This window comes from Chrysemys picta, chromosome 11 (assembly GCF_011386835.1).
Source record: "Chrysemys picta bellii isolate R12L10 chromosome 11, ASM1138683v2, whole genome shotgun sequence".
In the NCBI taxonomy this organism is placed as follows: Eukaryota; Metazoa; Chordata; order Testudines; family Emydidae; genus Chrysemys; species Chrysemys picta.
In genome coordinates, this window is record NC_088801.1 from 26,082,894 (window position 1) to 26,106,150 (window position 23,257).

Here is a 23,257-nt window from a genome sequence, read left to right on the forward strand (position 1 = left end):
TTTGCCCGCATAAGTGGTAGTGTAGAGATGGCCCTTCTCTCTCTTGATACATTATGGCAGCTAACTGCCCCCACCCCAATAATGCATAAGTGAACTAAAACAGGAGCTATAGTGGCCCTAATGCGGAGCAGTTCACTGTGAACAATAAGATACAAATGTGAGGTTTGCTGCTGTATTGTGTTAAGATCAACTGAACAGAAGGATCTTTACCCTGCATTCTCTAAGGCTTTTCTAGAAAGTAAATGAATATTAATATTTACAGTGAACATTTTCTATCCCTATCCTTCAGTCACCAAGGAAACCAGAACGAGAACGCTTTTTTGGTTGTGCATCTTTTTCCTCCAGTAGGGCTATTTGCAGATTAGGCTACGGATAAGATTTTAAATATGAAGGGAAAGTTGCTGAATATTTTATGGCTTATGGATTATCATAATTTTTACGTTTCCTTCTTGAGGGTCCTCCTGGCCTTGGTTAGATCCTTGATGAAGCCGCATTTTCCCACCTTTAAAACATTTTACATTAAGTGGTTACTTTTCTAGGATTAAAGGTCATCTATTTAGATCCATCTTACAATATTGAGTAGGGTAGAAAAGCCAGTAGAACACTTCAATCTTCCTGGACATTCTATAACAGATTTAAAAGTAGCCATACTTGAACAAAAAAACTTCAGAAACAGACTTCAAAAAGAAACTGCAGAATTAAAATTCATTTGCAAATTTAACACCATTAATTTGGGCTTGAATAGGGACTGGGAGTGGCTGGCTCACTACAAAAGGAGCTTTGTCTCTCCTGGAATTGACACCTCCTCATCTATTATTGGGAGTGGACTACATCCACCCTGATCGAATTGGCCCTGTCAACACTGGTTCTCCACTTGTGAGGTAACTCCCTTCTCTTCATGTCAGTATAATAATAAGTAATTATATTACTACATCTGTAATTTTCACTCCATGCATCTGGAGAAGTGTTTTTTTTACCCACGAAAGCTTATGCCCAAATAAATCTGTTAGTCTTTAAGGCGCCACCAGACTCCTTGTTGTTTTTATTGACCGTATGACACTAGTAATGGGTGAAGAACAATCCATAGGAATGGAAATTTGAAATAGGCTTGAAAGAATAACAAGACAGTGCTCGGAGACAGCCCTGGAGTATTCATAGGCATACCATAGTAAAAAGGGCAGAGGATAGTTCTCTGTGCCAAAGATGCAAGTAATAAAACTACTGCATCCAACATGCAGTAAAAATTGCAGTGAGAATGATTGATTGTGTAGTGGCTGGGATGTGGAGGAGCAGTGCGAGAGATGGAGGTTGCTGACATAATGTTTTCAGGGTTTTTTGTTATCAAACATGTTTTTAGAATCACTTAATGGAGCCATGAAGAAAGTTTGTTAAAAGCATTACAATAATCAGGCTTTTCAGCTAATAATTATCCTGTGTCTCTGGGCTAGTCATTGGAAGTAATCTATTTAGAAAAGTAGTTTATCAGCTTTTCTGCATTTGTGCTTTACACATTGCATCTTTTGATTGTTAAATTGCTTGTCCTAGGTGTACTTAATATTCTTTTGCTTGAAATTTGTTTAACCTGATTGTGTTGCCTTCACTCTGGTTGGCTCTATAGTTGAGCAATCCAAGGGCAGTCAACACTGTAGCTTTCCTAACTAGAGCTGGTGATATTTGTGTGGGTAATAGTAAATTCACTGAAAACTGCATTTTTTTTCATGTCACTGAAACTATTTGCTAATTTGAGTTGCATTTAATAAATAGTTTCAGCTAAAAAAAAATATTGGGGGATTTTTATTAAATCTAAACTGCTTGTTTTGACAATTTTGAAATGAAATGTTTTGACTTTTCATTTCAAAGTGGCATTTTGTTTCCAAGTTTAGATTTTTTTTTAAAGTTTAAAAACAAACAAACCAAAAAAAACAACAACAACCCCACCTGAAAACGATCCAAAATAAAACAAACCCCCCTGACATTTGTATATGGTTGAACAAAATATTTTGTTTGAACCAAAACAATTTTTCCCCCTTCTGGTGAGGAAAAAACTAAAAATTCAATTTTAGGTTTAAATCAATTTTTTTATTTTTCACTTTGGCCCCCAACCTGAAAAATCAGTTATTCGCTCAGTTCTATTCCTAACTCATTTTATTTTTAGAAAACATATATTCAAAAGCAGATGCCCTGCTAATTGTCCTGCATGTTTTGGGTGGTGGGTTTTGTGGGGATTTTTTGTGCAAAACTGCAATCACTGCTGGGATAAAATAATTGCAACTGAATCAACTTCATTCATTGTTACTGTTGATATGTGTAGTAAGGTTTTGCTTACTTTCTACTCTAGCAGTATAATAAGGCTTATGGTTTTGTTTATAATTGTGTATGCTTTTCTAAGGCACACAAAGGCCTTTGGATATTAAGCACCAACAATTTAAACATTATTAGTATTATTGGCCTGTATCTCTCTTGGAGCACATCAGGCAGGATCTCTCAAGTTCAGCAGTTTTGGCCCTGGTCAGAATCTGGACGGGAGACACCCTAGGAAAGGTCAGCATTCTTCATGTAGTTGTGCTGTGATTTTAGTAAGTGGTACTCTTACTCAGTTCTGAGACAGTGCCATATTATGGCTTTTGGGAGCAGCATGCCATTGAAGGAGCCATCTTTAAAGGGGAAGTAAAGTTATCCATTTTTACTAGCTGTGGTCACTAAAGATTTTTTTTCTCTCCTTTTGAGAGAACAGGGTTAGCCATGACATCCCAACCACATTACAATTTGGGTAATTACATTCTGCCTGCTTAAACTCTCCCTGCAAATTCAGCTGGATTTAATATTTTTGTGCTAAAGTGGTATACAGTGTTACTTTATACTGTCCAAGGTGAATTACAAAATGTACATGAAAATCTGTTCCTAACTCTACATGCAGAATCCTTCTTCTAACCAAGCTGTGGGGGAGAATTCTTCACAGACATGAGTTTTAACTAACTTGAAGAACATCAAGGCAAAACTTTCTGGTGCTGAATACCTTCCACAGCATGGTTTTTGTGGTGTGTTTTTTTTTTTTGTTAAATATAAAAGGGATTTTTTTTTTAACTTCTTTACCTCAAAGTGGTTCTGCTTTTTGAGACTTGATCCCTTTACTAATCAGTTGCTGCATTTGCTATGTGAACATTTTTATATTTAAACTCCAAGGGGCCAAGGTGTTTAAGAGAAGAGTGAACTGTGGCATTGTACTTTATTTCCTAAGGTGCAGGCATTCGTGTTTTGGTTCTGTTTTTTTAAATCTGAATCCTTGCTATGTTACACTGAGAAATATTGTGATGAAAACAATTTAATGATCACTTACATTTTCATGCCTTCCCTATTATTGCACAGAGCCAAGACTATTAAGAACACAGTTTCTGTGAATCTAGAGCTGACTGCAGAAGAATGGAAGAAAAAATATGAGAAGGAAAAAGACAAAAACAAGAGTTTGAAGAATGTTATCCAGCATCTGGAGATGGAACTGAATAGGTGGAGAAATGGTAAGAAACGATGAAACAAAATATGTATTTATTTTTCATTCTAGATGTTTAAATCTTTCTTTGAATTGCAAAACAGTCATACAAGTTTTCAACACAGAAAAATACAAAATTTCCAAATGTTGATGAACTATGTTGAACTGGTAAGACACTTCCATGATAAGTGATTATTCAGTCTACTAGGTCCATATATATTACAGCATCAGAAAAAATGGAACATTGGGGTACCAAGGTGGCCTAGTGAGTTAGTTCACTAGTCTCACCTCATGAAGACTGGGTTTGAGTTGTCATAACTAAAAATTAGTTGCATCACCATTAGACTGCAGACTACTGAACTGCTGTATTATTTGCCATAACTAGCAGGTTTTTTGCTCAGAGGAATAGGAAGTAATAAATCAGGATTGAATTGGAGTGACAGTTGTGACAGTTGTATAAGGGAGTTTGTACAGCGTCTGTCTGCATTGTACTAGTCTCAGAACAGTGCTAAAGACTCACTTTCATGAGTACCTACTTTCACCATAGTGTCTTTGGAGAAACTTTAAAGCCTTTGAGTTTGGGGATGGATGTGCATAGCAGCTTAATTGATGTATTGCAGTATCTTCTGCCTTTGTTTAATTGATGTTGCTTACCACTTTGAATCATTGTGCTAAAGCAGAATAATTCCTTTCAAGATCACCACTCTGCAAAGTTGGCCATTTTAATCGCTCCTTAGAATCTTTAGATCACTTTTGTCCTTAGGGGATATGTCTACACTGCAATTAAAACCCATGGCTAGCCTGGACTAGTGGACTAAGGGGCTGTTGAATTGCATTGTAGATATTCTGACTCAGACTGGAGTCAAGGTGAAAGGGTCACAGAGCTCAGGCTGAAGCTCGAGCCCATATTTCTATATCTCAATTACACTGTGCCAGCCGAGGGTGTCTAACTGCAATGTAGACATCCCCTATGTGACCGCAGATGCCTTCATTGCCCTTATGGGGAACAGCAGCCACAGCTGCCTCTGTGCTTATCTCCGTGTCAGAAGTGGTCACAATCTCTTCGAAGGGTTTGAGAGAGGACGGAGACAATATTCTTAAAAAGCTGGCTTGTCACTTTCCCAAACCGATCCAATTCAGAGTCGATAAAACAGAGGTCCCAAACTCTTCCATAGTAAGGGCCATATTTTACAGAGAAAGTCTCATGAACAATCTGCTTCCTCCTCTTCATGAGTATGTGGGCTGTTTCCTCACATTTATGATCGCATAATGTCTGTTGCAACTACATCATTGCTTATGAGGAAAAGTAGTATTAAGGAAGTATATATTTTTAGTGTCTCTTAATGCTGTTTAGCAGTTGAGAAAATTAGGAGGAGGAGTCCATGAACCACAATTTAGGAGCCTATATAAGCAATATCAATTACTGCGTGGTTTTTTTTTTTTTTTTTAAAGTTTCAGGTCTCTATTGCGCACTTTAGGAACATATGTAATAGAGAACTAAAACTTAAAATATAAAAAACCAAAACCACCCCAAGCCTAAATAATCAATATTGCTTTAAGTTTAGCATACTTAACAAACATCTAATTAATGGCACCTTCCACCTCACAGCAACTGGAACTGTTGACCCAACCATCAGGCTATAACCACTTGCAGCCAAGCCTAAAGTAATGCCTGCCATTGTCTGGTTCATCCTAGTCTAGCCTCCACTGGTTTAGCTCATTTCCTGGTATGGTAGAAATCTCCTGACTCTTTAACACTCAGATGAAATGTTCATGCTGCTGGAAATCCATAGATGCAAGGAAGATCCTAGTTTTCAACAAAGCTTTAAAAAAATCCTATATACAGATACTAATAATATTGGAATTGGACATGTTGGTCATCCTCTCATGCTCACGCTTGTGTGTAATAACTTTTAGGACAAGATCATTTTCTGCATTTGGAGTTGATAAAAACACCCAGATTGGGCAAAATATTGGTATAGATTTTTTTTATTTTATTTCATTTTATTTTTTTTGTGAAGCAAGATCTGAAAATAGTCTTTTGTTTAATTTTAACCTGCAAATTCGGTGTGTTCCAATGGCTTTGCTCAAAAGAAATGAAGGAATTTGTGATTAAATGATTTTGTCTATATTAACCACTAAATTGAATTCATTTACTGCAAGTGAACACAATTTCAGGTAATTTTTCTAGAGCATAAATGGTCATATGATAGCTGCAATTACACAGTTGCTTGTCTAACTGCATAATGAATGGAAAATTATATTGTAATTTATTTGTTACTACGGCGTTCAATGAGGTACATCTGGAGTAACTGGGCTGTTGTAGTTATGAAATCATATAGCATTTACTTGGTAAATAAGTGTGAAATTTACGAACAAAAAAATGTAATGTTAAGATTTTTTTTTTCCTGTAAGAGATCTTCTCTAATGTGGTTTTCACTGTGGTTTGTTACAAAATAATTAAACTAGCATAATAAGAATACGTACTATTATTATAAGGCATCTAGGTCCAAATTCCGTTTTCAATTAAACCAGTGTAAATCTGGAGTAACTGCACTGAAGTTAGTGAGCTGCTTTAGATTTACACTGGTGCAGCTGAAAGCAGATGTTGGCCTCTGGAATTGCTATCACTAATTGCACAGAGCTCTGTTCTCTTCCAGTGTATCAACAGCTTCTGGAAGTAAAAAGCTGCACAGCAAATTTTGGAGCTAGACCCATAATTTCAGCTGGCAAGACTGCAAGCAGTTTACAGTATCTTTCATAAGTACTAAAATTCACATAGGGTCACAGGAAGGCACAGTAGGAGATACAAACATTTATAAAGGATCTTATTAATTTCTCACCTTTATTTTTATTTTTTTTAATCACTATTTTCCAGCATGGAATTCTACTTTCTGGTGCCTCTAGTATAGCTGGATATCTCCTAGATGTGAGTTTGGCATTAGAATAAGCAATCCGTTAGAACTGCATTAGAGACTGTCAATCTGATCGCCTGCCTGCCTGCCCTCCTGTGGCTTTCAGATGGAATTTCTGTGGAGATCGGTAAATGTGCTGTTCTGAGTAGCACAAAGAGTGGAATTGCTATTCCATTCTTTGCATAGGGTTCAGTTCATTTAGCGGGAGAGAAGGTAATTTGGTATAGTTTTTGTGTTTGAAATTTCAACATGTAAATGCTAATTTATAGGATTTTATCTACTCCAGCATTCTGACAAATACAGTAGTGACATTTCGACAAATAGTTAACTGTGACTATCTTTACTTAATACTTGACTGCAGTTTTTTTCTTATTAAAAATAAACTGTAATTATGGGAAAAACCACTTGAATGGGGTCATTACAAAAACATTTTTTTTACTTCAGCCAAATCCTGTGTGTTTCTGCAGCTAGTAATCGAAAGGTTAATGTATGCAACACACAAAAAAGGCTGGTAATCTGAAGTAAATGCACACCAGTGATTTGGCATGGACAGATATGAAAACCTTTGAATTTGTGGTCCGAAGATAGATCAGTTACACTTATTCTGAACATCATATGTAAAATCTTCATTGGGAAGAGGCAACTGCTTTTGATTTTGCTGAAAGCAGGAGAAATCAAACCTTTCCGTTTATATAAATGCTCTCTTTCCCCAGGTGTTGTTTGTGGTTGTCTTCCTTATTACAGTCAACTGACTGTAATGATAGCTTTCTTGGGCCATCTCTGGAGACTCAGGCCACTTCCGTGCAGGGAATATTTCTCCATTAGTGCAGTGAAATTGCCATGGAGACCGTTTGTCTGGTGTTGGGTCTTGTGTAGTGCTGGGAATTTATAGTCTCCTAATATGCTTGTATGTTTGATTCTATGTTTGTTAAATGTAACTTTCCAAATCTCCTTTCCATCCTAGAAGGACAGTAGCATTTTAGAAAAGGGAACACAGATGCATGGCTGTATGCAGAGTAATCAGCTCTTACAGCAAACTGTCTTTTTTTTAATGTATGCACTTTCTCAACCCAATTCTGTCTCACTGGCCTGGCCTACAAGCAGATTAACTGCAATCAGAAATATATTATTGGCTGGCTGTCTGACCTTTGTTTGGTGGAAGGCTCCATAAAAGGTGACTTTCTCTCCAAATGAAGCTGTAGTAGAAACAAAGATGTGTGCACAAATCCCAAGGACAGTCAGTCAGCGCCAATTAAGTGTGCACGTACCCAAGGACAGAATTTGACTTGTGTGTTCCAGTAAGAAGGATAATGTCATATAGTTTTAAGATCCAAATTTTGGTGGTGGTTGTTTTTCCACACAAAGCAACATGAATGAAAAAGTTTTTCTTTTTTAAAAAGAAAAAAGAAAATTAAAATGTTTGAACTTCTTTTGTACAGGTTATTTACAAATGTAACAGCACTGTTCTAGTTCCCAAGGCCAGAAAGTATCGGCTTTCATTATTTAATATGAGCGAAATGCAAAAGCTAAATCAATAGTATAAATGGTGAAAAATAAATTAAATTTAACATTTTCAGTATTAATCGTATAAAGTGATATCAGCAATGAAGACAAGGAATTTTTTTAATGTAGGATTTCTATGGTGCTTGATTTTGTGTTATATGTCTAATAATTTTGTAATTTTTTTAAAGCTTGAAAATTTTATTTTCTCACTAACTTTGTCTGATTACATCTGGGAAACATTGATCATTACACTCCCAGGCCCTATTCTTTCTCCCAGGGTTGAATTACCATGTCTCCTTTTGTTTTGTTACATTTGCGTTATTTACTTTACCTAGCAGTGTTATGGATAGTGCCTGCACAGTTGACAGGAGTGACTGCTAGTTATTTCATCTATGGAACAACAATTTGGTAGGCTCTGCCTTAAACTGTAGCTATTCTCTAGATTTAAAAAAATCTTCATGCAGAATAGTGGAATTTAACCTTCCCCACACATTACACACAGTATTTACCAACTAGAGGAGTGTTCCCACCAGATTATAATGAACACCAAGTCAATTTTTGGCATTAACTACTTGCCTGTTCCTTTTCAATGAATTGCAACAGACTAGGAATTGGAACGCACATATGTTTTTGTAAAGAAAATATTCTTCAGAGAAAATTCTTCTGAAGAAAAAAGTTTAAAAACATCATTTCTAGTTTTATTCTGCCACTGCATACCAATCTAAATTATTCCACTTTTGATGCCCGGAGTTACAATTGCATGTTGCTTTTTCCTGTTTCAATCTCTGCGACTGTACTGGAAGTTTGCTGTTTTCATGCAGCTGTTTGATCTTTGTATTCCTATAGCAATACGTAGGGGTGGGAAGGAGAGGACAACAGGAAAATGGGGAAAATAGATACTTAAGTCTAATACGCTTTAAAATGAGTCTGATTTTTTTCCCCCTCTTACTTACCATAACTCCTCCTCCTAATTGCCAGTGTGGGAGTGTGGCCATCCCGTCCCTGAATCCGGCTGAATAGCTGTTTTTATGGTCTCTTCTTTCAGGCTCCTATGACTTGCGCTAGGGACCAGTGTGACAGCTGAGTTCCTGGCCTCTTGTCTAACCCTTGTTTTCAGAAGTGCCTCTATTTCTCATGGATTCTAATGACCAGCTCCCTGTCACTGTTTCCTCTCTGCCACTGCAGGAGAAGCAGTGCCTGAGAATGAGCAGATCAGTGCTAAGGAGCAGAAAAATCTGGAGGCATGTGACAACACACCCATCATTGACAACATTGCACCGGTTGTTGCCAGCATCTCAACTGAGGAGAAGCAGAAATACGATGAAGAGATTACCAGTCTGTACAGACAGCTGGATGACAAGGTCTGGAAATTGTTTCTTTGAGTCTGCTCTATGTACGTAAACTGCTTCCCAACAGTCAATGGGTATATGTACCTAGCTGTTGCATTATCAGTGCTGTATCCTTCCCAAATCTCAAACTGTAGTCCTTTCTATTTACTATTTAGAATAGGCTTTGCCTCCATCTTCACAGCTTGGGAGTGATGCGCACGGCTGCCTACCCTCACAGTGGGGAGAGGCACCTATGAGGCTGCCCCTCCCCACAGGTCGGGGGCTGTTGGCTTACTCCAGTTTTTATATAGTTTTAAGAAACGTTTTCTCTGCTATATACTTTTATTTAAACTAGTCTCTGTGTGTATTCTTGGCTTGTAAGCATATCCTAACTGCCTTCAATTTTCTTGCTCTAAGTTGTTCATTTTCAGTCTAACTGTAGTGTGGAACTGTGAACTGCTTTAGGGATTTCTCTGTGTTGTGTATAGGAACTTTGTTCTCACTGCTGTTACTCTTGAGTGCCCCTGTTTATGGTAAATACTGGTCTTATGGATTATTTTTTCCCCTTATGCAGTCCCACTGTGACTATAACTGCACAGCACAGTAAATAGACTTCGACTTTTCCGTTACTGGTGAATCATCCTAAAAACAGTAGGCTCATCTGATACCTACAGCTTGATATTTAATACACACTAGCTGATATGAAAATAGAACAGGGGAGAGCCTTCCAGCCCCGTTTGATGTGTATGTGTATGTGTGTGTGTATATATATATATATATATATATATATATATATAATATATATTTTTAACATCTAGTGAATTTTGGCACAAGAGCCATATAATTGAAACTTACTAAACCTCTACCAATCCACCATTTTACATAATTACTCAGTGTGGTCACAGATTTTCTATATTTTCATTTTGAGCCCCATGAATTTTCTTTCTGGGTGGGTAGGAAGCAACCCAGGATTCAAAGTTCCACCACCAGATCTGCTGTATCCATCTATTTTACTCCACACTCTCTTCATGTATGTCTCTATACAGCTCTCATTGAAGTCTAGGGAAAGCTTGAGATTAATTTGTAAGGTTCTGACCCACTTCCTCCTGAATCCCTCACCTTTTCCAGGAGATCCAGAACCCACATCAGTTATCTACCACCTCATCTCAACATTATTTAGGAGAAGGCAGGGGTGGGAGGGAAGAGAGCATGAGATACAAATATTAGATTTTAATTTAACAAGTAAAATCTAAGACTATCCTTTAGGTCTTCTAATGAATGCATCTTGTCTGATCTATGTCAGTCTCCTAGAATGCAAGTACCTCGGGACAGGAGTCTTTTATTTGTCTTGTGCAGGTCCAATACATTATCAGTACTTCTCAAATATATGATAGATCAATTTATTGGGCACCTATCATTCTGAATAGTTGGGCTTGGGTGACAAAAGAAAATACTTCTGTTCGGGAGATTTTAACTGTAAGTATATATGTTAGGAGTGCCAAAAGATCAGAACATTTTGGCAAAAACTGATTGCTTAAAAATATTCCCGAACCAAAACTTCATTTTAACTCATGTATTTTTTCATCAGGATTGTCCAACACAAATGGAAAATCATGCATAAAAAGCTGCATTGGTTCTGTATCTGCTGATAGCTAAAAGCTGTTGGACTCAGCAGAGCTCAGGGAGTGCAGTTGTCTCTGAGTCCTGAATGAAGTGGGAGAGAGTGTTAGGGCTACTTGAACATGTGCTTTTCATTGTGCTCTTGGACAAGGACCATGCACAGTCTGACCCCAGAAATATCAAGCAGCGTTTTAATCTTTGATTTGATTTTCAAAATACCATCTGAGCCTCTTGGTGAAATTGCAGATATTCCACATAGCTTATCAAGAGGTAAAAATTCTAGTCATAAAATACTTAACTATTTACTCTCCCCCTGTCCCCTCTAACCCCACACAGGCTATATTATTCTTCAAAGGACTAACTATAGATTGTTCTAGTCACTTGCACTTTTTTGAGATTTATTTCTCCAGGAAATATAGGAATGCACAATTCAATCCATTATTACACTATTGTAGGGAATATGAAGGGTGGTGATTTTCCCTAGTATAAAAACAAGGCTTTCCCATTTATAACTCACAAGAACCCACATTTTATGTTTATAGGAAATCTGAAAGACCATTTTAAGTGTTGGGAGTGAAGTGTCCTATATACTGTACCTGATAGCTAGCCTTGTCATCAGAAATCAATCTATTGTTTAGGATGGCTGCCAGGAAAATTCAGAATTCTGATTGACTTTGATGGGGCACAAAAGCAGCCACTTAGATGCTGAGTTGCTTTAGAGATAGACATCCCTTTTCACAAGAGTGGATGAGAGTGACTTTGTCAGCTGCCAGGATTGACCTGTCTGTCTGAATCCATGCTTTTAGAGAATATATTCAGTGGAGTCAGACATCTCTGTTCTACTTCTGCATTCAACAACAATTTCTAACCCTGAGGATATTGTCTTAACTAAAAACCTGAAATGTCAATAGAATTGAACACCTAGAGTTGCAGTAGACACACAAAGGTGGATAATGTTTCCTTCAAGGTCTTTGATAGGGAAGGAAAGATATAAATGTAACAAAGTGTACACATCCCATGTTTTATGATGTATTTTTTTTTAATGAAGTTCAGGGCTAGCCCTAGTTCTTGTTTAATAAACCTATTTCTAATCTATTTCCTTTCAGAGTAGAGCGGCAGACATTTTTATAAAATAATATCTATATTATCACAGCTAAATTAAACTTTTGAAAGTCAAACATGACAGTAAAACTGCTGACTGATCTTTTCCTATAAAAGCACCTCCATTTTAGGGGCACCATGACTGTCAAGATTTTGGAACTCTTTCAGTGTAAGCAGGGAGAGATGAGATATAAAAGCCCTCAACTGAAGTCTGCAATCTTAGCACTGAAGATCTTGTTGTGTTATACAATTACAAATTGACTGTTACTGGTTTGTTTGCTTGATGCAGTTACTGCCATTTCAGTGTCTTAGTCATGATCTGAGGCAAGCCTGCTTAGCTACAAGTTATGATTTTTATTGAGACATCTAATCACTAATGTAGCTGTTCTTTATAATTCTTTTTCTTTTGCTCATCCATATTTATACTCATTTCATTTGCATCTTGGGGCATTACTGTTGTCCAGGTCCTGCAAAAAAAAAGAAAAGGGTTCAAATCCAAATTACAGAAATAAATCTTTTTATTAAATTGCAGGATGATGAAATCAACCAGCAGAGCCAGTTGGCTGAGAAACTAAAACAACAAATGTTGGATCAAGATGAGGTAAAAAAATATATCCAACGAACCTTTGTTACAAAAGTTTTGTTTCACAGAGAGCTTTTGTTTTTTAACATTACTGTATTAGCTATGCTGTTAGATGTCTTATCCAACAGATTTTTAGCCAGTTATGACAATGACAAGTCCCTGTGGCACCTTAGAGACAAACAAATTTATTTGGGCATAAGCTTTTGTGGGCTAGAACCCACTTCATCACATGCATGGAATGGAAAATACAGGAGCAGGTATAAATACACGAAAAGATGCGAGTTGCCTTACCAAGTGTGAGGTCAGTTGCCTTATGTGACAGATGGAAGGGTTTAAACTTTAAATTGTTAGTCTGGTCACCTTGAGAATTTGAAGTCTAAATGAGCACACATTCAAATACACCGTATTGCTGGGCCATAATATAGAGCAGGGGTGGGCAAACTATGGCCGGAAGGCTGGATCCAGCCCGCGAGCCATTTTAAGCCGGCTTGTGAGCCACACCACGTGGCTCGGCCCCGCTCCGGTTGGGGCGCAAGGTCGGGGGCTGCACCACCGGCTCCTGAAAGCCGCGGCATGGCCCTGCTTTGGCTCCTACATGCTCCAATGGCCCCATCCGGCACTCCAATGGGAGCTGCAGGGGCGGTGCCTGCAGATGGGGCAGCATGCCGAGCCGCCTGGCCGCGTCTCTGCTTAGGAGCCGGAGAAGGGACATGGCACTGCTTCCAGGAGCCACTTGAGGTAAGCGCCGGTCAGATCCTGCACCCCTGAGCCTCTCCCCACGCCCCAAACCCCTGCCCCAGCCCTGATTCCCCACCCACCCTCTGAACCCCTCGGTCTCAGCCCAGGCCATCCTCCTACACTCCAAACTCCTCATCCCCAGCCCCACCCCAGAGCCCGCACCCCAACCCCAATTTTGTTGAGCATTCATGGCCCACCATACAATTTTTGTTTCTGGACGTGGCCCTCGGGCCAAAATGTTTGCACCCCTCTCCACTCCCCCCTATATAGAGGATGCTAGCTCTGGGGTTTTGAAAGTGAGAAATGCTGGTAAAACATTTTTCAGTATGTTCGTCTTGTAAAATGCAAGCCAAGGTGGATGTTAGCCAATTACCTGATTTCCTTGGGAATGCTGACGCTTTAAAAATTATTACTACTGGTGAATTAGTAATGCCCAGGATTGGCCATTACTGATGGGTAGGCTGCATAGTTTAGTGGAGTGTATGTGGGAAATGGAACCAGTTTTTCTTGAGTTTTCATCCTGGCACTGCCACTGATGTGCTCTGAGGCCTGAAGTGAATCAGTTAATATCTCTTTATATCAGTGTCTGTGTCTGAAAAAGAAGTGTGTGTGTGTGTGTGTGTGTGTGTGTGTGTGTTTTAATGAGGATGATCCTTACCTACCTCACAGAGATGGTAAGAGGATACAGTAGTAATTGTGTGAAGATGTAAAGTACTGTATAAATGCTAAATCACTATTACTGAGCTTCCAAAATGTAGTTGTGGTATTTTTCGGAAAATTTGGAGGAGGTGAAATGTTTCATAGCGAGTTAAATTCTCTATTTTTGCTGTGCTTTCTTTTGCAGTTTGACCCACTTTTAAAAAATATTTTAAGCTTTTCTTGGGTCAATTTCTGCTGCTAAAGTAGTGTAAATACAGAGTAACTCCGATACACCAGTGCAGCAAGTGAACTGAGATCAGTTAAACAGAGCAAAATTTGCCCCTTCACCCACCTCTTTTCTTTTTTGACAGTTCTTCCTGGTTATTCCCCATATTTCTCACATCAATATACAGACATCTAAGATACTGATTTGATTTCCCCTCTATGTTCTTTCTTTTCTCGCCCTTATTCCTCCTGTAATGGCACATGTTCCACCTAGGTTCTGACCCTTGTCCCGGATCTCCATGTTTTTGACTTACATGTGGGCTTTTGTCTCCTGCTCCCATCAAATCTAGTTTAAAACCCTCCTCACTAGGTTAGCCATAGTAAAAAAAGAATGATCAGAAACCTAGATGAACACAATATGTCTCACCAATCCATTAGAATTCTTTGAGGGGGTCAACAAACATATGGACTAGGGTGATCCAGTGGATTTAGTGTACTTGGACTTTCAGAAAGCCTTTAACAAGGTCCCTCACTAAAGGCTCTTAAGGAAAGTAGGCAGTCAGAAGATAGGAGAGAAAGTTCTCTCGTGAATCAGTAACTGGTTAAAATATAGGAAACAAAGGGTAGGAATAAATGGTCAGTTTTCAGAAGGTCCCCGAAGGATCTGTACTGGGACCAGTTCTTTTCAACATATTACATAAGAAAATAAGAACGGCCATACTGGGCCTGACCAATGGTCCATCTAGCCCAGTATCCTGTCTTCCCACAGTGGCCAAGGAGAGGTGCTTCGGAGGGAATGAACAGAACAGATAATCATCAAATGATCTGGAAAAAGGGGTACATAGTGTGGTGGCAAAGCTTGCAGATGATAGAAAATTACTCAAGATAGTTAATCCCAAAGCTGCCTGTGAAGAATTACAAAGGGATCTCACAAAACTGGGTGACTGGGTAACAAAATGGCACATTGGAAATTATACACATTGGAAAACATAATCTCAACTACCACTCTCAAGGAAGAGATCTTGGAGACATTGTAGAGTATTCTCTGAGAACATCTGCTCAATCTGTAGCGGCAGTCAGAAAAGCTAACCATATTAGGAACCATTAGGAAAGGGGTAGCTGATTAGACAGAAAATATCATAATGCCTCTATGTGAAGCCATGGTCGGCTTGAATACTGCATGTGGTTCTGGTCATCCCATCTCAAAAATAATGTATTAGAATTGGAAAAGGTTCAGATAGGGGCAACAAAAATGATTAGGGGTATGGAACAGCATCCATACAAGGAGAAATTAGACTGGGACTGTTCATCTTTGAACAGCTGTCAACATGTGGAACTCATTGCCAGGGGATGTTGTATGTTCAAAAAAGAATAAGATAAGTTTATGGAGGATAGCTCCATCAATGGCTATGAATCAAGATGGTCAGAAGCTGGGACTGGATGACAGGGAATGATCACTTGATAAATTGTCCTGTTCGGTTAATTCACTCTGAAGCATCTGGCACCGACTACTGTCAGAAGACAGGAAACTGGGATAGGTGGACCATTAGTCTGACCCGGTATGGCTATTCTTATGAGTGTCTTGATTAGTGTTGCATTTCACGTATTGCTGGCAATAATATTCCAATTACATTCTACAACTTGCTGATGTGTATTCTTAACTTTATAGGGTTTTAAGCCATCTACTTCTGTTTCATAAAAGAATGTAGTCCTTTGTGGCTCTAATGTCTGTAAGTCTAATTTAGTGTCCAAATCTCACTCATTTTCACTAGTTCCCCATTTGTATAGTTTCTGTACTCCTAGGTTCTGGCATATTTTCTTACCTTTATTTCTTGGGCTATTTGTATCACTCTCCTTTTGGATAAGGAAGAACAGGAGTACTTGTGGCACCTTAGAGACTAACAAATTTATTAGAGCATAATAAATGCATCCGAAGAAGTGGGCTGTAGTCCACGAAAGCTTATGCTCTAATAAATTTGTTAGTCTCTAAGGTGCCACAAGTACTCCTGTTCTTCTTTTTGCGGATACAGACTAACACGGCTGCTACTCTGAAACCTCTCCTTTTGGATGTTTGTTTACTTGGGAGTCTCCTGTATTCTAGCTCATCTCCTGCCTCCCTCTGGATCCTTATTTAATATTGGTTTGTTTTCAGTGGCCTCTAATCCCTGCCATGGTGACCATTTTCTTTCTTTTTTGCTTTCATTCCTGCTTCACCAACTTTATTATCAAAATCCCTGAGGCTAGTGTTGTACCACTGGCTTAGAAGCTTTACTGGCTCTTCTAATGGGGATGGCAGTCTGTCACCTCTGGAGGCCAGTGCAATATTTTTGTTAGTTTGACTCTCTAAAAGAGGAAATTAAGGTTTTTGAGGCTTTGACTTCATGTCTGTAAACTTCATGAGCTTCTCACAGCTCTCATTGAAATGATCCACCTGCGGTCTACTACTGCTTGTGATTAGTTCATTGATATATGATGCAACGTGGCTGTTCTCCCTAATTAGCCAGAGCACTTATTTCTGGCTGATTAAACTAGTAGATTCAATGCTATTATAAACCATGTTACGGATAGGACACATGCTGTTATAATACCAGTAGAATTCCTTTGCCATGGGTTAACTATTTCTTTCTCAGGTGAAAGTACATACACTTGAGCTACATCCTGCTATATGGTATTCTCAGATGAAGTTCTGAATCTTCGCAGGAAGGCCATGCCTAAACTTTACTAGAACATGAGGGGTAGAACTCCATGTACTAAATTAAGCTTAATTGCTAGATAAATTGTTCTGGTCTGCTTTCTTTCTAGGTATGTGTTCATAAATTGACCTTTCACAGTGTTCCAACCATCCTAAGATTTCAGTCATTCGTCCTTTGGATGGATTGCCAATAACTTGTTTGCTCCTATATATTCTGATTTTTTTCTCTTTGGCCTCTGTAGTAAATACGCTGCTTCTAATAGCCCCCACAGTGAAGCTTACATCTCAAAGTTGTGAAACATGGGGAATAGAATTCCAGAAACACAGATCTGTACCCCTTAAGGTAGAGAACTCCTCCTTGCACCTATCTGTCAGTATTAAGGCTTATCTCTTCTTTGTGAACCAGTCGGTAGCGAATGAGATAACTAAACTCCTGAAGTCTTGATTCCCCACCCCCCCTTCACCTGCAATCAAGTAAAGGGTAGTGTTGCCACTTACACATTAGGTAGTATATTGCACCAATGGATTTTTGGTATTGTGAAACCACAGTGGTAAGCACATCAAAATATCTTTAAATAAATTGTAAGGAGTAGTCCATGTCAATTTAGCAGAGAAATACTTTTAAGGTGTTTGGTTATTATTGTTTAAATCATCTCCTATCCCTAGGTCCTGATAAATTAACTAACACTTCACTTTGAGGATACAGTATTACCAGCTGGGTGCATTTCCCTAATGGTGAATCATCTCTTCCACACTTTTGGAGCAGGGGCAAATGTCCTGAAACTAACCTGCTTACTTCCTATTTTCCAGCTTTCCTCTTAGACATCTCTAGATGCTGAATATATTGAAAGAGAAGAGATACTATCTCAGTTCTGGTTTTGTATCTAGAGCTGAACTTCCTCAAGGCTTGGGGGTGAAGAGGTAGTGGATAGTGGTAGTTCAGGCTGATGATAACCACATACTTACCTAACTTTTTATCACTCCTATGAAGTGTGGCAGTAGAGAAAAGAGCCTACCACACCATCTTTCAGAGCTCCACTTTTTTTCTTAATTGTTTTAACCGTCCACTTCCATGGCATGTTCATTATCCTTCTGGCTAAACTGGACAGGATTTAATTCTTCAGCCCCCACCAGGACTACTAATTTGGCACTAAGGGCTGTGAGTAGCCTAGGAGAACTACATCTACAGCACTTCAAGCTCCAGACAACCCATAAAGTGAGACCCTTAAAAACAAAAGCATCTCCTGAATAAATGTCCAGGATGTTGCCATTAGGATGACCCCGATCAATAACCCCTTCTTTTAATTGATGGATTAAATTTGTAGTCTTTATTTGGTGCTGCTTTTTGCCTTATTTTATTTTTTTAAACAATGATTTTTCAACTTGTGACTTTCCAAAAGTGTATTATTAGCAATAAATATTGTGAGATACTTTTCAGTTTTCTCTTTTATTTTGATACTGTTCTCTTACAGGTAACTTTACTTGAGAGGTTTTCCAGTTCAGTGTGCAATCTGAATTTTGAAGCATTTTCCATGGTTTAATTTTTTTTATTAAGATGGAATAGGATATGAGAGTAGAATATGAAATTGACCTCTGCACAATCTTCGCCATCCTATAAACTTACCTACGTCCCTTCTTATTTGAAAATGAAATGGATTAGATGGATATAACAGGAAGGTTAGAGACAGCCATCAGTCTATGCTAAACCTGTGTTCTTTTTATTAATCAACGGTTTGTGCATAAAAATGCTTATTTTAAGTTGATCTCTGCAAATAGGAGTAATTTTTAAAAAAGAAGTCTGTCTATAGTTTCTTTTAACTCAAGTTAAAATGTTTATCACTGTTTTTCCTGTTAAAATATTCCCTATAACAAAATGCCACAAGACACCCCAAGCTACTTTAGACAGCTTATTATGTGGTTCACTTCAAAGTTGTGACACTTTGGCTTGTAGTCTTTTTCATTTTGGTTCTTAGCTTGGATAGCATTGAATTCAGAGTAGAAAAAGCATTTGAAGCTATGAAATTGCTCAAAATAAGTTTTTGTTTCTATCTGAATCTTGTAGCATAATAGGATTTGATTAAGCTTTCTTTTCCATGAGGTCCAAAGGTTTTTTGCTTAGTTTCTTCAAAGATATATTTGCACATTCCACCTGCTGCTTATATTGTTTCTGGTAGAGTGGCAAGGTCTCTTGTCTCCTGTAGTCAATGTTCTAAATCTTTTGAGCTAGTTCTTGGGGGAACAGTGACCTACTTGTGATCTCTGCCATCTATTTCCAGCTTTTGGCTTCCACTAGAAGAGATTATGAGAAGATCCAAGAGGAACTGACTCGTCTTCAGATTGAAAATGAGGCTGCAAAAGATGAGGTGAAAGAGGTTCTTCAGGCCCTGGAGGAATTAGCTGTCAATTATGACCAGAAATCACAAGAAGTGGAGGACAAGACCCGAGCCAATGAACAGCTGGCTGATGAACTGTCACAGAAAACAGTAGGAGCATTGCTGGTTATTCCTCTATCTGATGTCTGTTTTTTACATGCAGTTTATCATTGTCAAAAAAGACTGATTTTTAGGGAGATGAAAAAGTTTTTGAGGCATTCCAGATACCCACTAGTCTGTACCAATTTATAAATCTTTTATTAATATTCTAGTCAAGTATATTACATTAGAAGGCCAACATTTGCCAAGAGTTACCTCTTGTATCGCCCATCTTGAAGAATAAAATTGTGGTAGACTCTGATACTACTGCGTGGTAATTGTTGGCAGATACTTGCATACCACACTCAAAATATAATGGTAATTTGTAGGAGCAAAGCACAATAGTAATGTTCTTTCTAATGACTAGACTTTCTTCTCAGCAGCTGTTAGCTTTATTCTCTCTTTGTTCTTCCAATATTCTGGTATGTAGATCTACTTTGTCACTACAGTGTCTCAACCTCACTCACTAAGGGTACATCTAAGCTTCAGGCTGGCAGTGTAAATTCCAGCTCAAGGAGACATACTCACACTAGCTCTGATTGAGGTACCTGTGCTCTAAGAATATGGTCAGCGTTGGGAGTGGTGGGATGGGCTAGCTGCCCGAGTACAATCCTATCCAAGATGCTAGGTATGTACTCAGGGCAGCTAACCCCTCCTACCACTCACATTGCTACAGCTACACTCTATTTTTAGGGCTCTAGCTTGATTGGAGCTAGCATGGGTATGTTGCTTCAAGCTGAAATTTATCCAGTTAGTAGTGTAAGTCTACCCTAAAACTGCCAGGTTGGTGAAAATCTCCCTCCTTCACCCCTCTCCCTTCAAGGAGGTTGGAATAATCTGCATCTTGACAAGTCCCACCAGAATGTAACGTAACTGTTTCTTTTCCCTGACTTCTCTGGCTGCAATAGAGAAAACTTAGCATTGGGGATGAAGTAAGAGTGCAAATATTTACAAGAACATTTTGTATTCACTCATTTCTTATTCTCTTCTCCCATGACACACACCTTAGCTTCTTGGATGTGATCAAATTACATCACCTACTATATCCTAGTCTACAAGAGTTTCAAATCTAGATTTGGTTTAATCTAGGGTTAACCAAAGGGTTAGGCAGGATAGACTCTGGAGCATGTGATATTCATGCCTATTTGGGTCATTGTCCGGTTCTGATTTCCATTATTTTGTAACTGATACCAACAATATTGATTTCATGTTGGTAATATTTTTAACATTATATTAGCAATTTTCATTTTACTGTGCTATTTGCTAAAAGGCATACTGGCTGTCTGCTGAGGACACTGGTGATAAGGACAGGCAGTTAGATAGAAGGCATTACTGTACAAACACTAGAAAGATGCAGATGTTGGTGTGTTTAATATGTAACTTGGATGTCAGACTCTAAGTGAATTCTGCAAAAGGATGAATAAAATAAATAATCCTGTAGCCATAATTGAACAGCCTGTACCATGGAATGACACTGAAACAAGGGAAAATGAAATGTGGGGTCACAATTATACCTCTATCAAAGGGGAGACATAAAAACAACCATATAAAGACAATCTTTTAAATGTAGAAATAGGAAAACTGACCTATGTGGGTTTGTTCTGTTCAGAGTATGAACTGTCAGTTTTCTGAACTATAGTTGCTGTTCTATATAAAAGGAATCATTGGACAGGTTTGTAATCCCATCTCTTAAATCTTTTCCAGACGGCTTTGACAGCCACCCAACGAGAGCTGGGTCAGTTGCAGGAACTCAGTAATCATCAGAAAAAGAGAGCTACAGAGATCTTGAACTTACTGCTTAAAGATCTGGGAGAGATTGGAGGAATCATTGGTACCAATGATGTTAAAACGGTAAACCAGATCTTATATTGCTTTTTTCAAAAGACTATAAAGATGTAGTTCTGAGGATGGGTGGTATGGGTATTTATAGCCTCAACCTTTCACCTCTGTAGTCTGATCTTTAAATCCTCCTTGGATCACAAATTTAAAATAATTTGTTTTGGTTTTGGTGGATGTTTTTCTAGGTCATAAAACCACCATGCAGCTTATGCAATCTATTGTGATAGGCGCTCTCTGTTCTTGAGAAGTCAAGGATTTGTATTAGCACCCGTTCACCAGATCAGGACAGAGTCATGTGAGGAGAAATGTTTGTGGCTTATCATTTAAACACTGGCTGAATTTAGAAATTTCACAAATTTTCAGGGAAATCAAGGTATTGGTGACAAACTCAAGTCTGTCAATTTCCAGCATTGGTGAATTTTTCTGATTACCCCATAAATGTCAGCATTGCTGTAGCATACGCCTGACTATAGCCAATGTAGGAGAGGAAACTTATTGATGGTTTCTTCTTCTGTGGAATAACAAAGTGGAAAATAAATGAATGCTATTGACAAAGTAGAACCCTGGGAGTGGAAATGTTTCTGGAGATACCTGAAATCTTGCGTCACTCAGTGCTTTGAAATTTGCATGCTGACTGGCTCCTCTGAATACAGACAGCTGGCCAAGTTCTTCAAGGTTTTCACTTCTCCCACTACAGATAAAGGAAATTTTAACAATTGGAAATGGTATTTTAATGGCCATTAGCTAAAACTGTGCATCAGGTAACTGAACAAACTATTCACTGTAGGTGAGATACGAATTCTCTTTACACTGTTGACCATGTCACTTTTTTCTTTTGAAACTAAAAGTTATGTCTAGTTGCTAGACCACTCCGGCAAGTTTGCATGAGACAAATCTATTTCCAAGTAGTATTTCATGTTGTCTTTTTAGTGTACTAACTTTCCCCTTTTTTCTTCACTTGGAATATTGGACCTGGCATCTTACTTTTTAAACTCTTTCCCCGTACTTCAAGGATAAAAACAAGTATGTGTCGCTGGATACTCTGTCCAGGATATACCCCTTGGACCTGATCCTGAGAGTTGTTGTGCACTTGCCTCTCTCTCACTGAAGTCAAAGGGATTTGCAAGTGCTCAATTCCTCTCTGATTACAAAGGACATGATCTTTGTCTGTCTGGCAATGTGTTTCTTATGACACGTCCTGCATCATTATTCCCCGGAGTATGAACTGTTCATTTAAGAGTTGCTAGAAGGCATGTTTGGGTAGGGGAGGGAAAGGAAATCCATGCTTGCTGAGGAATTCCTTGCTCAATGAACTGAGAGAAAATTGGGCTCCTGGAATTCTGCTGTTATCATTGGATTCCACAGGTTCTGAATGTTCCGTAGTGTATTAGTTTATATTAAAGTATTTGATAATTCTGGAAATCTAGCTGTTGCAATCTTAAAATAAGCAAAATAAATGGTCATGCCATTTCAGTTTTTGGCTGATACAAATAGTCAGTAAATCTAGGGTTGATATAAGATTACAGGGAGCTCTGTCCAAATTAATGTGATCTGATCTGGAAGTTCTTTTTAACCATTTTTTTCCTAGTAGTACAAGAGTGAATCTTGCATAAGATGTTACAGGAACCCCTGGTGGTCATGTAATTATATATGAAATTATATTAAAGGGTACAGTACTTGAAAATAGATGTTTACCATTTAGTGGAGGCTTTGTACTAATTAAGAAGCCAGTTTTCAGTGTAAACAAGTAACAATGGAAGGTGCTTTATAATGTCACTTTAAAAAGGGTGGCCTCTCCAGCAGCATCGGAAAGTTCTTCTGCAATGTGTCACTGCAATTAGGGCAAGTGTTCTAAATTATTCCCACTTTTAATGTTGAGTCATTGGATCAGTGGTTATAATCTGAGCAGGAAGACTTAACTTTTGGCCTTTGTCTGACTTTTATCCATGAAGTTTCGGAGAGGTTGAGTGATATGACATTTTGAAATGTAAATGGGAAAAAATCCAAGCTGCTGTACCCAGGACTTGTGAGTTGTGCTGTGTATTACTGAGATCTCCTAGCTCTAGACAACTGGTTCACTAGTAGAAAGTTTTCTGCATTGGCTATTTTCTTTTAT

General features: G+C 38.4%; 1 protein-coding gene across 2 annotated transcripts in view; it reads left to right on the plus strand.

Annotated features, from left to right (window-relative positions):
* The window catches only part of KIF5C (kinesin family member 5C), a 122,421-nt gene that overhangs the window by 67,695 nt on the left and 31,469 nt on the right, over positions 1 to 23,257 (plus strand). For both annotated transcript variants that reach the window (XM_008171434.4, XM_008171435.4), the window contains exons 11-15: positions 3,367 to 3,515; positions 9,091 to 9,266; positions 12,487 to 12,555; positions 19,108 to 19,314; positions 21,007 to 21,153. In XM_008171434.4, coding sequence (XP_008169656.2) covers positions 3,367 to 3,515; positions 9,091 to 9,266; positions 12,487 to 12,555; positions 19,108 to 19,314; positions 21,007 to 21,153 — 748 coding nt within the window. The remainder of the gene's footprint in view (positions 1 to 3,366; positions 3,516 to 9,090; positions 9,267 to 12,486; positions 12,556 to 19,107; positions 19,315 to 21,006; positions 21,154 to 23,257) is intronic.